Source organism: Bison bison, unplaced genomic scaffold, assembly GCF_000754665.1.
Source record: "Bison bison bison isolate TAMUID 2011002044 unplaced genomic scaffold, Bison_UMD1.0 scf7180017864452, whole genome shotgun sequence".
NCBI lineage: Eukaryota > Metazoa > Chordata > Mammalia > Artiodactyla > Bovidae > Bison > Bison bison.
The window spans coordinates 9,957,591-9,974,381 of NW_011495014.1; the positions used below are offsets into that span (position 1 = coordinate 9,957,591).

At 37.8% G+C, this 16,791-nt stretch overlaps 1 protein-coding gene across 2 annotated transcripts in view; it reads left to right on the plus strand.

Annotated features, from left to right (window-relative positions):
• The first annotated feature begins 482 nt into the window (after positions 1-482).
• The window catches only part of WDSUB1 (WD repeat, sterile alpha motif and U-box domain containing 1), a 67,182-nt gene continuing 50,873 nt past the window's right edge, over positions 483-16,791 (plus strand). Inside the window, exons 1-5 of one of the 2 annotated variants that reach the window (XM_010859003.1) lie at positions 483-658; positions 2,671-3,118; positions 4,809-4,993; positions 12,193-12,285; positions 15,864-15,957. In XM_010859003.1, coding sequence (XP_010857305.1) covers positions 2,721-3,118; positions 4,809-4,993; positions 12,193-12,285; positions 15,864-15,957 — 770 coding nt within the window. In that variant the 5' untranslated portion in view covers positions 483-658; positions 2,671-2,720. The other variant, XM_010859004.1, reaches the window with a different exon arrangement.

Sequence of the window (16,791 nt, forward strand, 5' to 3'; positions counted from 1 at the left end):
TGTAATGCGGGAGACCTGGTTCGATCCCTGGGTTGGGAAGATCCCCTGGAGAAGGAAATGGCAACCCACTCCAGTACTCTTGCCTGGAAAAGCCTGTGGACGGAAGAGCCTGGTAGGCTACAGTCCACGGGGTCGCAAAGTGTCGGACACGACTCAGTGACTTCACTTTCTTTTTCAAAGGTTCTTTCCCAGTATCAGTTAAGTTCAGTCGCTCAGTCGTGTCCGACTCTTTGCGACCCCATAAATCGCAGCACGCCAGGCCTCCCTGTCCATCACCAACTCCTGGAGTTCACTGAGACTCACGTCCATCGAGTCAGTGATGCCATCCAGCCATCTCATCCTCTGTCGTCCCCTTCTCCTCCTGCCCCCAATCCCTCCCAGCATCAGAGTCTTCCCAAATGAGTTCTAGAGCCAGAATTCAGACCGCCTCATCACAGGGCGGAAGGGCGCGCATGCGCCGCGACGCGGTCCGCCCCCCGGTGGGCGGGGTCTGTCCTTTTGCCTCTGAGCGGCCGCGGGCGCCAACCACGCCCGCCTCACCTGCGTGTCACGTGTCCCCTGGCGCTCTTAGCGCACCTGAGGGCGGATCCCTGGCGTTTTGGGTCTTCGACGTGAAAGGACCAGTGCCCAAGGGCCAGTTTAGCAGCAGCGGTGGCAGGTACGGGAGTGCGGCTCGGGTCAGCCCGCCGGGGTGTCTAAACCCTTGGTTTCCCGGCGTTTGGTTCGAAGCGCGCGACCGGGACCGGCTAGGATACTGACCAGAGCGAGATATTGTTGTGCGGCCTACGCCCAGGAGCCGGAGGCACCTCACGGCGTGAAGTGGAAGTCCCAGTTTCCCCCAATCCCTTGCGCCGGTGCCCGCGCCCCGGAAGGCCGCGCTTCCCGCCGGCCGCGTTCCTGCAGCGGGTCGCTCGGTCCAGTGAAGCCCAACCGGCTCTCGGAGTTGAGCAAATCCTCGGTCCCCAGGTAGATGTGGGGGAGTCGCTCGCTGGTTTTATGTAGGATTCTTGGCACATTTCGGGTTGGCTTTGCGATAGACAGGGATGCGAGTGTTCCCACTGGCGAGTTCATTCAGTTTGCCGGGAGATTGGCGGGTCGGCAGAGGTCTCAGTGGACGCCCACAACCCCAAGCCAAACGAACTTCAGCTGATTGCGTTCCTGCTCTTCAGATTCTAGGACCTTGAACTTCACAGAAAGCTGAGTGGCAGAAGGGTGAGGAAGCAAAAGTTTGGGAAATTATCTTTGTGCACTTGCACAGTTGAGATTTGGGACTTCTCCAGAAGACCACCTGATTGGGTTTGTTTTCACTGCAAATACCAGGGGTTTTGATGGTCTGTCTGTTTTTTAGACTTCGTTGGAGTTTGAAAAAGAGGCCGAACTTTTGACATCAGAAATGTTGGAAAAGGCTTGTTTCATTTATTTGTAAAGATTTCTGTAAATAAGATTAGAATAATAGATTAATTTTACAATTCAAGGTTACACCTGTTCCTCAGGGCTGATTATTGCCTCGTTTTACATCATTTTTCCACTTTTTTTTTTCAGTGTTAGTACCTTTATTTTTATTAACAGTTCTCTGGTTATTTCATATTATATTCATAAATACTGTTTGAAGGCGGCTAGAACTCAACTAGATTTGGGGGAAAATGTTAATTCAACAAATATTTAACCATAATAGGTGCAAACACTTCTACATGCTGTGAATACAGAAATAAGAGAAACCGCTTTGGCGCTTACATTTTAGTAGGGGGAGACCCACGAATAGTGTCAGCTGGTGGCAGTTGCTACACTGATGATTAAAATAGGGTGATGTGCTAGCCTATAGAGAGCTACTTTAGATTAGGAAAGTCACTGAAAAAGGACACTGAAATTGAAATTTACCATTTTGACTAGGGAGGCTGGAAAGAAGGGAGGGAGAAGAAAAGGGGAAGTAGTTGGGGTCTGAGAAGTAGATAGGCAAGAGCCAGATCATACAGGGTTTGGTAAGTCTTGGTGAGGAGTTTGGATTTTATTCTAAATTTATAAATTTGGTCTTAGGTGCAGACCAGCTAAGTCCACTTTTGGTGGGGGGAGGGGGTGGCACTCATTCTTTGAATTTCCTTGATTTATTAATTCTTCACATCAAGTCTTTATATCTTTTTATTCTTTGTCATACAAGATGGCGTACCATGACATGATAGCTTTCAACACTACCACTTAAATTGACAAGGAAACCTTTTGTTTGGTTTATGAATTAACTTTAATAGTTCTACATCTTAAAGGTGAGCAGTACTTCTGGCTCCATTCTATGGAAGAAGCAGCAAGAGTTTGTTAAAGTAGTGGAAAATCTTTTTGAAATTAGCAAATCTGGAATGAGGCAGTGTTGAGTAGCAGTTCATAAAGGGGAAGTCTTCAAAGGTGAAATAAATACCCAGAATTTTGTCAAATCAGTTTGAAGTTACTTGACCAGGTTCTTTTTCAGGAGTTCCGGAACTTTATTGGTATGGCACTGGTGAGTGTGTTTATCATCAGCGATTATAGTCTTAACATGCTTTATTTCTTTCCAAATATTCTTAGCCCAGGTATAATTTATTGTCTTTAAAAAATGTGAATGTAGAAGCTTTTGTTGAGCAAGTTTTTTAATTGATTTTGGCTCTTCTGTATTGATTTGAGTTGTATTTATTTGATTCCTAGGATGAAGTAACGTTTATCTAAAAACTGCAGGATATTTTCCAGTAAAGAACATGGTGGAACTAATTCACACATTAGCAGATCATAATGATGATGTCAACTGCTGTGCCTTCTCCTCTTCCCTCTTGGCTACTTGTGCCTTGGACAAAACAATTCGCCTATATTTCCTGAGTGACTTTACCGAAGTACCATACTCACCATTGAAGTTTCACACCTATGCTGTCCACTGCTGCTGTTTCTCCCCTTCAGGACATATTTTGGCTTCATGTTCAACAGATGGTACCACTGTCCTATGGGATACTCAAAACGGGCAGATTTTGGCAGTGATGGAACAGCCCAGTGGTAGCCCTGTGAGAGTTTGCCGATTTTCCCCAGACTCCACTTGTTTGGTATCAGGGGCATCTGATGGAACTGTTGTTTTGTGGAATGCACAGTCATACAAGTTACATAGGTAAGAATGTTTAAACCCTTTCCATTTTTAATCCTATTACCAGGTTTACAAAAATTTTTTTTTGATGACTTGAAGTAGATAATTCAGACATCTCAAGGAAAAATACTTTGATCTCTGTCTCCTGAAGGTCATAAAACAGATATTTAATATGATTCTTGAAGTAGATTTGCTTGGCTCTGAGTCTTTTAAATGTCCACTTTTTCTTTTGTAAAAAAGGGTTAATCTTGTTAGAACTTTATGGATTTTTTTTTTAATAGGCCAAAAAAACACAGTTTTTTGAATAAAACTTAGTAATTTTTGGCTTTTTGGTCACGCATGGCTCAGGTGTTCTCAGTAATAAAGTAATTGTAGGTGAGTCTCACCTGCACATCTCTTTCCTGACTGGGATTACTGACCAAGCCCAGAAGAGGGAACCTTGTGATTAGTATGGTGTTGTGTGTTACCACTTCTTTAAAAACATCACCTGAAAAACTGCTTTTGGATAAAAATACATCAATGAATTTACACTGGTAATGTTGTGTTGCAACTCCCTAGTATTAAAATCATGTATTTGTAAACATATAGTATGCTAAAATATAATATTTTAACAAATTTAAAGTGTACAATTCAGTGACATTAATCACATTAAAAACTGTAAACTTTTAAACGTCACCAATTAAAATAGCTTAATGTGCCTTCCCCCCACCCTACCTCTCACCAACAACACTCAGAGCACAGATGGTAGCTGGTAAACAACTATGGTTCATTTAGATTTTTGGTCTTTGTGTTGAAGAAAATATGTTTTAAGTGGCGTTAATAAACAGTTTAAAGTGAAGACAGAGAATGGAATACCTTTAAGTTGTTTTGTGTGAATGAAATTTAGCTGTCGGCCAAGGAATCTTTTTCAGTTAACCAATTGGTAAATTGTCTCCCTAACATTATTTTTCTACTATATGTAATTATGTGAAAATGATACACTGCAGTCGATTTAAGTGCTGGATGGGACACTGCATGGGTTGTTGGATTTTTAACAGGTTATTTTTCCTAATTGATAAAATAATGAATTATTGTTAGCCCAGTGCTTCCTAATCTTCCCTAGATAATTTTAAGTTGTTCACAGGATTTTCTTTACATAAAGAGTTTATAACTGAAGGTGAGATGAAAGTCCTTACTGTTGTTTCTAGGTGATTTTAATACAAATGTTGGATGTGCTTTTCACCCCCAATAACATGATTTTCAATAAAAAAAATAGTTGTATCTTTTAAAAAATTGGAACTCAATTGATATTGTTGGTGTTGCTATTTTGTTAAACTTTGTATATTTTAATGAAAAGAGTATGACGATAAATAGACTTTGATTTGGTTAGGATAATGTTTAAATTCTCTTACTTTTAGCAAGCCTATCTCCGTTTATAGCATATGCTGCTGTCACTTAAGTCGTGTCCAACTCTGTGTGACCCCACAGACGGCAGCCCACCAGGCTCCCCCGTCCCTGGGATTCTCCAGGCAAGAACACTGGAGTGGGTTGCCATTTCCTTCTCCATTATAGAATATAAAGGATATTTTATTTCTATAGGCATCTACTGCCCTTTCTCTCTAGTTCTAGCCATTTATCCTTTTCTTTTACTATATCAAGCTGCTTTTAGAGACTGTAATATAAAGTAAAAGATGCTCTGAAATGAAAATTCCCCTTTCTTTTGCTTTTATTTCAGATGTGCTAGTGTTAAGGATGGCTCCTTAGTGGCCTGTGCATTTTCTCCTCCTGGAAACCTCTTTGTCACTGGCTCCTCATGTGGTGATTTAACAGTGTGGGATGATAAAATGAGGTGTCTGCACAGTGAAAAAGCACATGATCTTGGAATTACCTGCTGTGACTTTTCTTCACAACCAGTTCCTGGTTAGTTATTTTACTCTTGTAAGCACTAGTAATTCCTGTTTGCAGTTTATATGTGACTTTTCATTCATTTACTCATTTTCACTTCATCATTAGTAAAACAGCAAGATCTTTTAATTTATTCCCTTCAAGGACTCATCCTTCTGCTTTATGTTTTTGATCAAAATGAAATCACAAATATTTTTTGGGAAAACCAGATTCTTCGGGAAAATACATAGGGGCTAACACAACTTGATACAGTAGATCTGAATTCCTGGAGTTTGCTAATGTAGAGGCCTTAAACCTATTGGTTTCATTGTGATTTTTGAAACATTGTATGTTTTTATTCAAATAGAAATGTGAAGTATAAAAATTGAAAACAAGTTTCATTTTTCATTTACTATTTAATCTTTCAAAAGGTAACCTTAAAAAAGCCTTTGTTAGTAGATCAGTTTTTAGAAAAAGAAGAGAACAACTCTTGACTGTAGACTCCTAGTTTTCAATAAATACAGTGAATTGGGAATTTGGCTTCTTTTATTTTCATCTTCTGTGTTAGGATGGACGTTCTACTTCTGGCTACTTCAATCTTACTTCCAGACAAGTGCTGTCTTATAGTGATATAATGTGAGCTACATGTGTAAATTTGAAAATTTCTAGTAGTAGATGAAATTAGTTTTAGTAATGTATTTTACTTTACCCAATATACCTGAAATATTTCAAGATCCTAAAATTATTAATAAGATATTTTACGGGGGGTATGAAGGCTTTGAAATCTGGGGTGGATGTTGTGTCCCATTGCAGTTGGCGCTGGTCGTGCTTCAGCTGTTCAGTAGGCTTATGCAGCAAGTTCTTAACACTATCTTGTGACAGCTCAGGCTTTGGTACTCCCCTGTTTCAAAGCCATCAGTGACATGTTAAAATATGATTAAGGTAAGATAAAATACCAAGTTTCAAACACACAGCCTTTAAGTACCTTCCATATTCTGTTTCCCTGTCTCATTACAAGTCACACTTGGCCTCATGCATTCGCTTGCCTCACTGGCCTCCTTTCATTTCTTGAATGTCTGTAAGACGTTTCCGAGGGTTTTACATGTGGACCCTTTACCTGGTTCACTTTTATTCATCCTTTAGATTTCAGGTTAAAAAAAAAATCACTTCAGAAGAGCTTCCTCTGCTCTTAACCTCCTGTACTTGGTCTGAAGTATTTTGATATAGTCCTTTAGTATTACATGCTTTATTTTTCTTTTGTAGGACTTAGTGAAGTATCACAAGTTTTATTAAATAGTTATCTATATGAATTATGTTTAATCGTGTTTTTCCTGTGAGATTGTAAGCTCCATAGGCTGGGCCTGTATGTATTTTATTTACAGTGCCTGGAGTGTAATAGGCTTTGAAAAGCAGAATTTTTAAAATTAGAATATAGTTGCTTTATAATGTAGTGTTCATTTCTATACAGCAAAGTGAATCAGCTATATACCCCTCTTTTTTTGGAATTCCTTCTCCTTTAGGTCACAACTGAGCAATGAGTAGGGTTCTCTGAGCCATACAGTATTAGTTACCTGTTTTATCTATGGCATCAGTAGTGTGTACATGTCAATCCCAATCTCCCAATTCATCCTACCCTCCTCTTAACCCCATTCCCCACTTGGTGTCCATATGTTTCATTTCTGTCTCTTTCTCTTTGCAAATAAGATTATATCATTTTTCTAGATTCCACATATATGCATTAATATGATACTTGTTTTTCTGACTTCGCTCTGTATGATAGTCTCTAAGTCCATCCACGTCTCTACAAATCATCCAGATTTATTCCTTTTTTGTGACTGCATAATATTCCATTGTGTGTGTCTGTACACACATGTTATATCTTTTTTATCCATTCCTTTGTTGATGGGCATTTAGGTTGTTTCTGTGTCCTGGCTATTGTTCCTAGTGCTGCAGTGAACACTGGGGTGCATGTGTCTTTGAATTATAGTTTTCTCAGGGTATATGCCCAGTAGTGGGATGCTCGAGTCATAAGATAGTTCTATTTTTAGTTTTTTAAGGAATCTCCATACTCTTCTCCATAGTGGCTGTACAAATTTACACTCCCACCAATATAGGGGTGTTCCCTTTTCTGCACATCCTCTTCAGCATTTATCGTTTGTAGATTTTTTTATTGATGGCCATTCTGACTGGTGTGAGGTGGTACCTCATTGTAGTTTTGATTTGCATATCTCTAATAGTGATGTTGAGCATATTTTCATGTGTTTATTGGCTATCTGTATGTTTTCTTTGGATAACGTCTGTCTTCTGCCCATTTTTTGATTGGGTTGTGCTTTTGTTTTTTTAATTGAGCTACATGAGCTGTGTGTATGTTTTGTTTTTTAAAGTATGTATTTGGCTGAGCAGGGTCTCAGTTGCGGCACACAGGGTCAGATCTTTAGCTGTGCCATGCAGGGCCTTTTACTTGCACCGTGTGGAGTCTAATTCCCTGGCCAGGGCTTAAATCTGTGCCCCCTGCATTGAGAGTATGGAGTCTTAGCCATTGAACCACCAAGAAAGTCCCCTGTTTGTATATTTTTCTGATTAATCCTTTATCAGTTGCTTCATTCGCAAATATTTTCTCCCATTTTGAGGGTTGTCTTTTCATCTTATTTATGGTTTCCTTTGCTGTGCAAAAGACTTAAAGTTTAATTAGGTCCCATTTGTTAATTTTTGTCTTTATTTTCATTACTCTAAGAAGTGGATCAAAAAAGATCCTGTTCTGCCTGTGTTTTCCACTAAAGAGTTTTCTATTTTACAGTGTCTGGCCTTAGGTCTTTAATCCATTTTGAGTTTATTTTTGTGTATGGTGCTAGGAAATGTTCTAATTTCATTCTTTACATGTAGCTGTCCAGTTTTTCCAGCACTACTAATTGAAGAGGCTGTCTTTTCTGCTTTGTATAGTCTTGCCTTCTTTGTCATAAATTTAGGTGATTGAAATTAAAGATTCCTTTTATTGATTTGTTGAACTTTCTTGTTTCTGTTTCCTTTTTAATATCATATGGCAGATTAACAGTTTTCTTTTCATGAATCTATTCTTATACTGAACTCCCTACCTAATTTAATTGTGATGATTTATTTTTTAACATATTGTTTTATGATGTTTTATTCTAAGAAGATCAGCTTGTAACAGGCAAGAACCATTTCTTTCATTCTGTGACCCCTTCTCCAAAATCATATAGGCATTCAATGAATCTTTGGATTATATCAACATCAGGAGATTTAGATTTCCTTTTTGATTCTAATTATCTGAAAAGATTTTTCATTAAAATCCCATTTTTTAAATGCTATTAACGTTAAGGACATCCTTCTTCTGTCTTCAGAGGGCTTGCAGCTGACAGGTTCTAGAAAGGTTCACTACACTAGGCCAAAAATTCTAGGTGAGATTCTAAAGTAAGTATATTACCCACATCCCTACTGTGCCTTTAGAGTATATTTCAAAGTATATTTCTCAATATAGTTCTGATATTTCCCTTCTGTAATTTCTTTAGTTTAACTTCTGTTAAAGTGGATATTAACCTTATGTGTAAATTCCCTGAAACAGATCAACATATGCTTTAAAGTGACTATTAGAGGAATTTGTGGAAACTATTGTATTTTCTTAAAAGACAGAAGATGTAATTTTTAACTTATTATTGCCTAATTTGGTATCTGTTAATATCTGTAAATGCTTATGACAAATTGAGTCTTCTGCCTTTGTGACATTTTGCTCAAATATGGAAAAATAATAGTTTGTGTGCTAGAGGATAAATATTCAGTTCTCTCCAGTTTTTAAGTGATAGAGTTTGGGTTAGATTATTACTACAGTTTAAATATTTTTCCTGAAGAAAAGTCTATTTTAAAATATTTAGATCTTGAGCACAGACATATTTTAAACTTTATAATTTTACAGTGTTCTAGCTGAATTCTCACTGTTGAAAGACACTTCAGCATCAGCATCAAAGGATCTTATTTAGTCTAGAAACAATGGGGGAAAGTTTTCTTAATTGGGTCTAGCACATAAATATTTTACTCAGCGATTTTGGGGTACATTTTTTGGCCTTAAAAACATTAAATGATTATAGAGATTATGGAGAATTACTTATATCCATCAAGATCTCTGAGAAAGGATGCCCTTTGGCTGAACCTGTGCTACAAAAACAAAAATGCTATTGAAATGTGGAAAAGTCTCTTACAGTTAGAAAAACTTTCAGTGAGAAAGAAAATTTAATTTGTTGTATCTTAAAGTATATGTGCTTCCAATAAAACAGGGAGTCCACAGGGAAAGTTTACATACCTAGGTGTATGAACTAAATACCACATACTAAATATTTGCAAAACCAGAGTGCAATCTTAAGATAGGTATTCAGGTTTCTTAATTGAGTTTTATTGTATATGAGTGCTAAAATTTCCTTTGACTTGTGATATTAGGTGGAATTCATGTAAAATTGAGTTGGTGAACTGGATGACCAGGGAAGTCCCAAATCTCATCTTTTTGCCTTTCCCCAGTTCCTGCCCTTGGAGCCCCTTATCTTCCCTGACTGATTATAAACTCGTATTTCCTCTGCTAGAGGCATGGTCTTTGGGCCCTTCAGCAAGTGTCTGCTATCCAGGGGACTGTAACTAGGGCAAGGCACTCACTGCAGAAGAAGCCAGATTCAACTATTCAACCTTTTCTCAGGTCAAAATCACCAGCCTCCAATTAAACCAGTGCTTGGAACACAGTGGCCCTCAAGATATATGTTTAATGTATCAGTGAAGGGCGTGAGGTACCACATGCCACATAGATAAGATTGTCAGTTTCACCCTTTTCCTGCTGTGTGACCTGAGGTACCTCGCTTTTCCTCTCTGGGCCTTAGCTCTCAACTGTGAACTTGGGATGGTCATGTTTGCTGCCTTGTAGGACTAACTGTAAAGAGTTAGAGGTCATATCTGTCAAATGCTTAACAGAAAGATGCAAACAAGTGCCTAATAAACACTTGATAGTATTCTTTAAAAATCAAGTAGGTGATATCAATATTTACATTACCCACAAGTATTTAGGAACTTATCTAGTGAGTAGATAGTGATACTCTGTCTAAATAGGATAACAACTAGTGGGGTTTTTTGTTCTTTGTTTTTTTTTGGTAACACTTCATTTAACTGATAACTTTGCCTAAGTTGTGTAATTGTTTTTGTTTACTCCCTAAATTGTGTCCAACTCTTGTGACCTCCTGAACTGTACTGCACCAGGCTTCTCTGTCCATGGGATTTCCCAGGCAAGAATACTGGAGTGGGTTGCCATTTCCTTCTCCAGGGGTTCTTCCCAACCCAGGGATTGAAGCCACCTCTCCTGCATTGTAGGCAGGTTCTTTACCACTGAGCCTGATTCTTTTCCATTGGAAGGACCTACTTGTGTAATCAGTTCAGTTCAGTTGCTAAGTCATATCCAACTCTGTGACCCCATGGACTGCAGCAGGTCAGGCTTCCCTGTCCATCACCAACTCCTGGAGCTTGCTCAGACTCATGTCCATCGAGTTGGTGATGCCATCCACCATCTCATCTTCTGTCGTCCCCTTCTCCTGCCTTCAGTCTTTCCCAGGATCAGAGTTTTTTCCAGTGAGTCAGCTCTTACGTATCAGATGGCCAAAGTATTGGAGCTTCAGCTTCAACATCAGTCCCTCCAATGAATATTCAGGGTTGATTACCCTTTGGATTGACTGGTTTGATCTCCTCAGTTCAAGGAATTCTCCAAAGTCTTCTCCAACACCACAGTTCAAAAGCATCAGTTCTTTGGTGCTCAGCCTTCTTTATGGTCCAGCTCTCACATCCATACATGACTACTGGAAAAACCATAACTTTGACTAGATGGACCTTTGTCAGCAAAGTAATGTCTCTGCTTTTTAATACATTGTCTAGGTTTCATAGCTTTTCTTCCAAGGAGCAAGCATCCTTTAATTTCATGGGTGCAGTCACCATCTGCAGTGATTTTGGAGGCCCCCAAAATAAAATCTGTCACTGTTGCCAGTGTTTCCCCATCTATTTGCCATGAAGTGATGGGACCGGATGCTGTGATCTCAAGTTTTTTGAACGTTAAGAGTTAAGCCAACTTTTTCACTCTCCTCTTTCACCTTTATCAAAATGCTCTTTAGTTCCTTTTACCTTTCTGCCATAAGTGTGGAGTCATCTGCGTATCTGAGGTTATTGATAATGGCAATCTTGATTCCAGCTGTGCTTCATCCATCCTGGCATTTTGCATGATGTACATAAGTTTGAGTAAACTCTGGGAGTTGGTGATGGACAGGGGAGCCTGGTGTGCTGCAGCCCATGGGGTCACAAAGAGTCGGACATGACTGAGCAACTGAACTGAACTCAGCATACAAGTAAAATAAGCAGGGTGACAATATGCAGCCTTGACCTACTCCTTTTCCTATTTGGAACCAGTCTGTTGTTCCATGTCCGGTTCTAGCTGTTGCTTCCTGACCTGCATACAGGTTTCACAAGAGGCAGGTCAGGTGGTCTGGTATTCCCATCTCTTTCATAATTTTCCAGAGTTTGTGGTAATCCACACAGTCAAAGGCTTTGGCATAGTCAATAAAGCAGAAATAGATGTTTTTCTGGAACTCCTGCTTTTTTGATGATCCAGCAGATGTTGGCAATTTGATCTCTGGTTCCTCTGCCTTTCTAAAACCAACTTGAACATCTGGAATTTCATGGTTCATGTATTGCTGAAGCCTGGCTTGGAGAATTTTGAGCATTACTTTACTAGTGTGTGGGATGAGTGCAATTGTGCAGTAGTTTGAGCATTCTTTGGCATTGCCTTTCTTAGGGATTGGAATGAAAACTGACCTTTTCCAGTCCTGTGGCCACTGCTGAGTTTTCCAAATTTGCTGGCATATTGAGTGCAGCACTTTCATAGCATCATCTTTCAGGATTCTAAATAGCTCCACTGGAATTCTATCACCTCCACTAGCTTTGTTATATCTTTAGTGGAAGGTAAATAAAAAGATGTTTTGTTGTCACAACTTCAGGGGCTAGAGTCATAATCTTTTGAAGAATCTTGTTTAAAAGATATTCTTTGACATTTCAGTTTATGGTATAAATTAATTAATATATTTAATATTGCTTGTGAATATGGTTAAATGAATATATTAACAGATCTCAGTCTAAAGTTGAAAATTTTTTGGTTAAAATGTTTTATCAATTCTTGTACATTTATTTTAACAAATTTACATTTTTAGGTGGAGAACGAGGTCTTCAGTTCTTTCAGTTGGCATCATGTGGTCAAGATTGCCAGATCAAAATTTGGGTTATTTCTTTTATCCATATCTTAGGTATGTATTCACCTAGTAGTTCTCTAAACTGAATTTTGTGATGCAGGTAAAGTTTCTGTTTAAATTAATTTTTTAACTTAAGGTTCTCTAGATATCAAAATGGGATTATAAAAATATATTTTAAGAACTTTTAATTAAAGTAATACATACACATGATTTAGAAATTGTATGCACACTACTGATGATGACCTTGTCATTACCACTACACACATTCCTGCTTAACCAGAAGAAATTCCACTTTGTACTTGTTCTGTTTTCAGTTTTTTTTTTTTTTTTTGATGGTTTTCCATGTCCATAAATATTTTTTATACTATGTTTTAAATTTACTCAGTGTAGTTAGTTTTTGGAACTTGTGTGGGTGTTTCCACTATGCACTGTACCTTTTTTTCTTTTTAATTGAAATATAATTACAGACTTTTGTTGTTTTCTGTCAAATATCAACATGAATTGCACTGTAATTTTATTTCGGGTGATTCTACCATCAGAAAGCTTATGTCTTTCATTTTTGGTATTTCTTTATGCTAATTTGGTATTCATTTATGCTAATTCTTTAATTTCTTCTCCACTTCTCTTTTTATATTCCCATTAGTTGAGTGGTAGGCTCCTGACTTGATTTCCTATGTCTTTTCCCCCCGCTCCCACATTTATCTCTGTCTTTTTCCTATCATAGGAGAAAATTCCTTAGCTTTATCTTTTAACCTTTTTTTGAAAATTTTAATCCCATCAATAATACTTTCAGTTTCAAAAAACTTATCTTTTTTGTTTCCTTTTCTTAGTGTCCTCCATTTACTTTATGAATGCAGGATCCTCTCCAAATTCTCAGGATACCAATTAGAGGCTTTTTGTTTTGGTTTTAATTTCTCTTTTGTTTCCTGATCAACTTTGTTTGCTCTTGGGCCCTTTTTTGTTTATCCTGATCTCTTTCATGTGGTTACCTTCTTTAACTGCTTGATGATCCTTCGTATCCCATTTACTTTCAAGAATTAAACAATAAGAACTTTAGAGCCTCTGTACACACGGTGGTGTTTTGTTTTTGCTGGTTTCCCTTTCGGATAAAGAGGCGGACTCTTGGCCCTTATTGGGAGAGGGTTGGGGATTGGAGGATGTGGGTGTCTGTGTTGCCCTGGAGGTACCGGGGAGCTCCCTAGTCATTGTTTTACTTCTTCCTGGGGAGAAGCATCTGGCTTTCATGCAGCATACTATGGGTGAGGTGGTCAGAGAGGGATGGGAGATAGTTAATGTTTCATAAACAGACCTTCAGTAAATTTTTTATGTTTTCGTGTCTGTATCATTCTGACTTTCCTTTTCCTTGACTGTTAATAAGTCCTAAGTCTTTTGGGGTTTTCTAGAGAAAGCTGGCTTGCTTCTTGACTGTAGCCCCCTCAATTTTGCACTCTGTGTTACTTCTCTATACTTCCTCATTGATTAATTTGCATCTGCCTTCCCAAAATTGGTTTCAGTTTCTCATTTCCTGATGACATTTCCCCCCCTTCCCCTTTTCTTCATTGATGTGAATTTATGTTTTTATTAATTCTTTCATTATCTTTTTACGGGAACTCTGAAATTATATGATCAGTTGGCCATCTTGCTTCAGATGCCTAAAAATATTGTCACCTAATAAGTGGCAACTAAATCATGCATTGTGTTTCATTGTTTATAAAGTCACTGTCAGATCAAGTTGAACATTAGTTAAAGTGGTGGGCCAGATTATAATCAGTAATGTACTATTGCAGTAGGGAAGAAAGTCCAGCATGAACTGAACTCAACTTCAGTTTATACAGAGGTGACTGTATTTTAAAGAGGGAATAAAGAGCAGGTAAATGGGACCTGTGTAGCATCTAGCAAATGACAAAATTATAAAAAGCAGGAATCTGGGAATTGATCCATGTGAAACTCGTCTGGATTTGCTAATGGGCGCTTAGGAAAGTTAGGCTCCTCCCCTCTCACAGAAGCAGGGAGACAGAAGCTTTATCTTCAGGGATTGGCTGGAATAAAGAGTAAATTCTTTTGGCAGCCTTGAATTTTCCTAGTCCCCAACTTTAAGGGGACTGGGATCATGCTAGGAATGCAGCCTTAAACTGTTAGACACCATGTTAATTTAAGTCTTTGTTGGCCCAGGTCAAGGCCTGATCCAGGAGGCCACTTAGAAGAGCCAAGGGTAGTTTGGTCAAGAGAATCTTTGTCATTTTGCTCGTGTATAGAGAAGGGTCTGTTACCAGGAAAAACATTTCTTTTTGTGGAAATTGGTTACTTTATTGCCTATTAGAGTACATACAGTAATTCTTTTAATGTTTTCAGTGACAGCTGCTAAGAAGAGTTCTGTTACTTCTCTGGTTTATCCTACCTCTTTTAATATCAAAGTAAAAATTCTCTATAAAGAACCATAAATATAGTCATGTATGTGGATGTTCTCAGTACAACATATCTTTAGTAATTGTTCAGAAATAAAGCTTCTCCTACATTGTCTGGAAAATGTTTTTACACCGACTCTATGAAAAACAGTTTATAAACGTGCAGTTAGAGCCTTTTAATAAAACATTTAGCATTTGCACCCAATCTTAATTGCTTGTTTGTAGGGAAGAGTAGACAAGACAAATGGGTCTTATACTTGAGAATGTGACCAGTTCGTAGGATCTTATTGCAAGTTTATTTTATTAAATCTTCAGTTGTTTTGCAGTTTGTTAATATTTTTTTTGATTGTGTCTATTCACTAATCTGTATGTGCCTAATTATTGTTCAGTCCCTTGAATGCCTACATCTGTTCTCCTGAGTAAAAACATAATCTATTTTGAATAGAAATAAAATATATATTTAATAATAAAGTGAGATAAACATATTTTTTATTGAAGCTTTTACCTGTTCCATGACATTTTTGTTTAGTTAAATGCTGTCTATCCAAGAGCCATTAACACTTCAAAGTTCTTATTAGGTCTTATCAAAGAAAATTACAGATTTCACTTAATTCCTTTTATCCCCAGATCAACTTCTTAGTGATTAATTTTTTATATAGTCACTAAAATACATTGAATTCCCTTGGCTTATCTTTGAAAGAGTTGTGATATTCCTTTTCAGTAATTATGGAAAGCATAAAAAGCATTTTTTGCTACCATACTTTGTTGGGACTTTATAGGATATATTGGAGTTTTAAGATATATAAATTACTATTTTTAATTTGTGAAGTGAAAAGATATCTTAATCCAGATATTTCAAACTACAGGCATTTGATTCTTTTTAGGCATTTGGGCAATTGGTGTGTGTGTGTGTTTAGGATACTAAGATTGAAGTATAGTTTAAAATTTTGATTCGTTTAAAATCTTATGTATTTTATAGAGTTTAGAATTTTTTAATTTAAAAATAATTTGATTTTAATCCTATCTAGTGTTTGCTGACCCCACCATTTTCTTTACCTGTTACTGAACTTTTGAAACCACTTAATCACAGTGCAGGATTTTTTTTTTTTCCATCTTTGTGTCCTTTAACCATTCCAAGATTTTATTGAACAAATAAAATAGTTTTTACTTAAAAATAAATTCTGAGCACAATCAGCTTGCTAATTTTTCTCACCTTGTTATTTGCAGGTTTTGAATTAAAATATAAAAGTACGCTGACCGGACACTGTGCTCCTGTTCTGGCTTGTGCTTTTTCTCATGATGGGCAGATGTTAGTTTCAGGGTAAGCTGTTTAATTCCCTTAAACCATTTAGGTATGAAATACAGTAGACTTACAGAAAAGTACATAAAACGTAAGAGAATAGCTTGATAAATCACTGTACTGCAAACTTGGAGCTGCTTACCCAGGTCAAGAAATAGAACATTGTTGGTTTCCCTCGAATTCCTCTTCTTCCAAGTCTGCTTTCTGATGACAGTGCCTTAGGTCATGTGCAGCATTGCCTTTTCCTTTTGAATTGATCTAAAACCAATCACACAATATGAATTATTTTGTGTCTGGCTTCCTTTACTCACTATTGTGTTTGTTTTCCAAGTGGTTGAGTGACTCTGATGTGTATGGTATGTGAAGTGGTTGTGCTCATTTGCTTCAGTCGTGTCTAACTCTTTGTGATCCTGTGGACAGCAGCCCGCCAGGCTCCTCTGTCCATGGGATTCTCCAGGTAATAATACAGGAGTGGGTTGCCAGTTCCTCCTCCAGTGGTATGTGATAGGAATCCAATTTAATTTCTTTCCATATGGGTATCCAGTTGTCCCAGTACAAAGTGAAAAGATAATCTTTTCTTCACCATTTTAATATCCCACCTTGTCAGAAGTCAGTGATCATATATGTGTGGGTATTTTTCACAACCTATTATTCTGTTCTGTTTACCCTTGCTCTAATATCTTTCTGTATTTTTGAGGCTTTATAACTTGACTTTTCCTGACATTTGACACTTTCATGTGAGTTTTAGAGTTAGTTTGTCATACTGTCTCTCCAGTTCCTCCCGCTACACAAAAAAACCTGTTTGGAGTTTGACTGGGATTGTATTGAGTTTGATAAATTTGGGGAGAATTGATG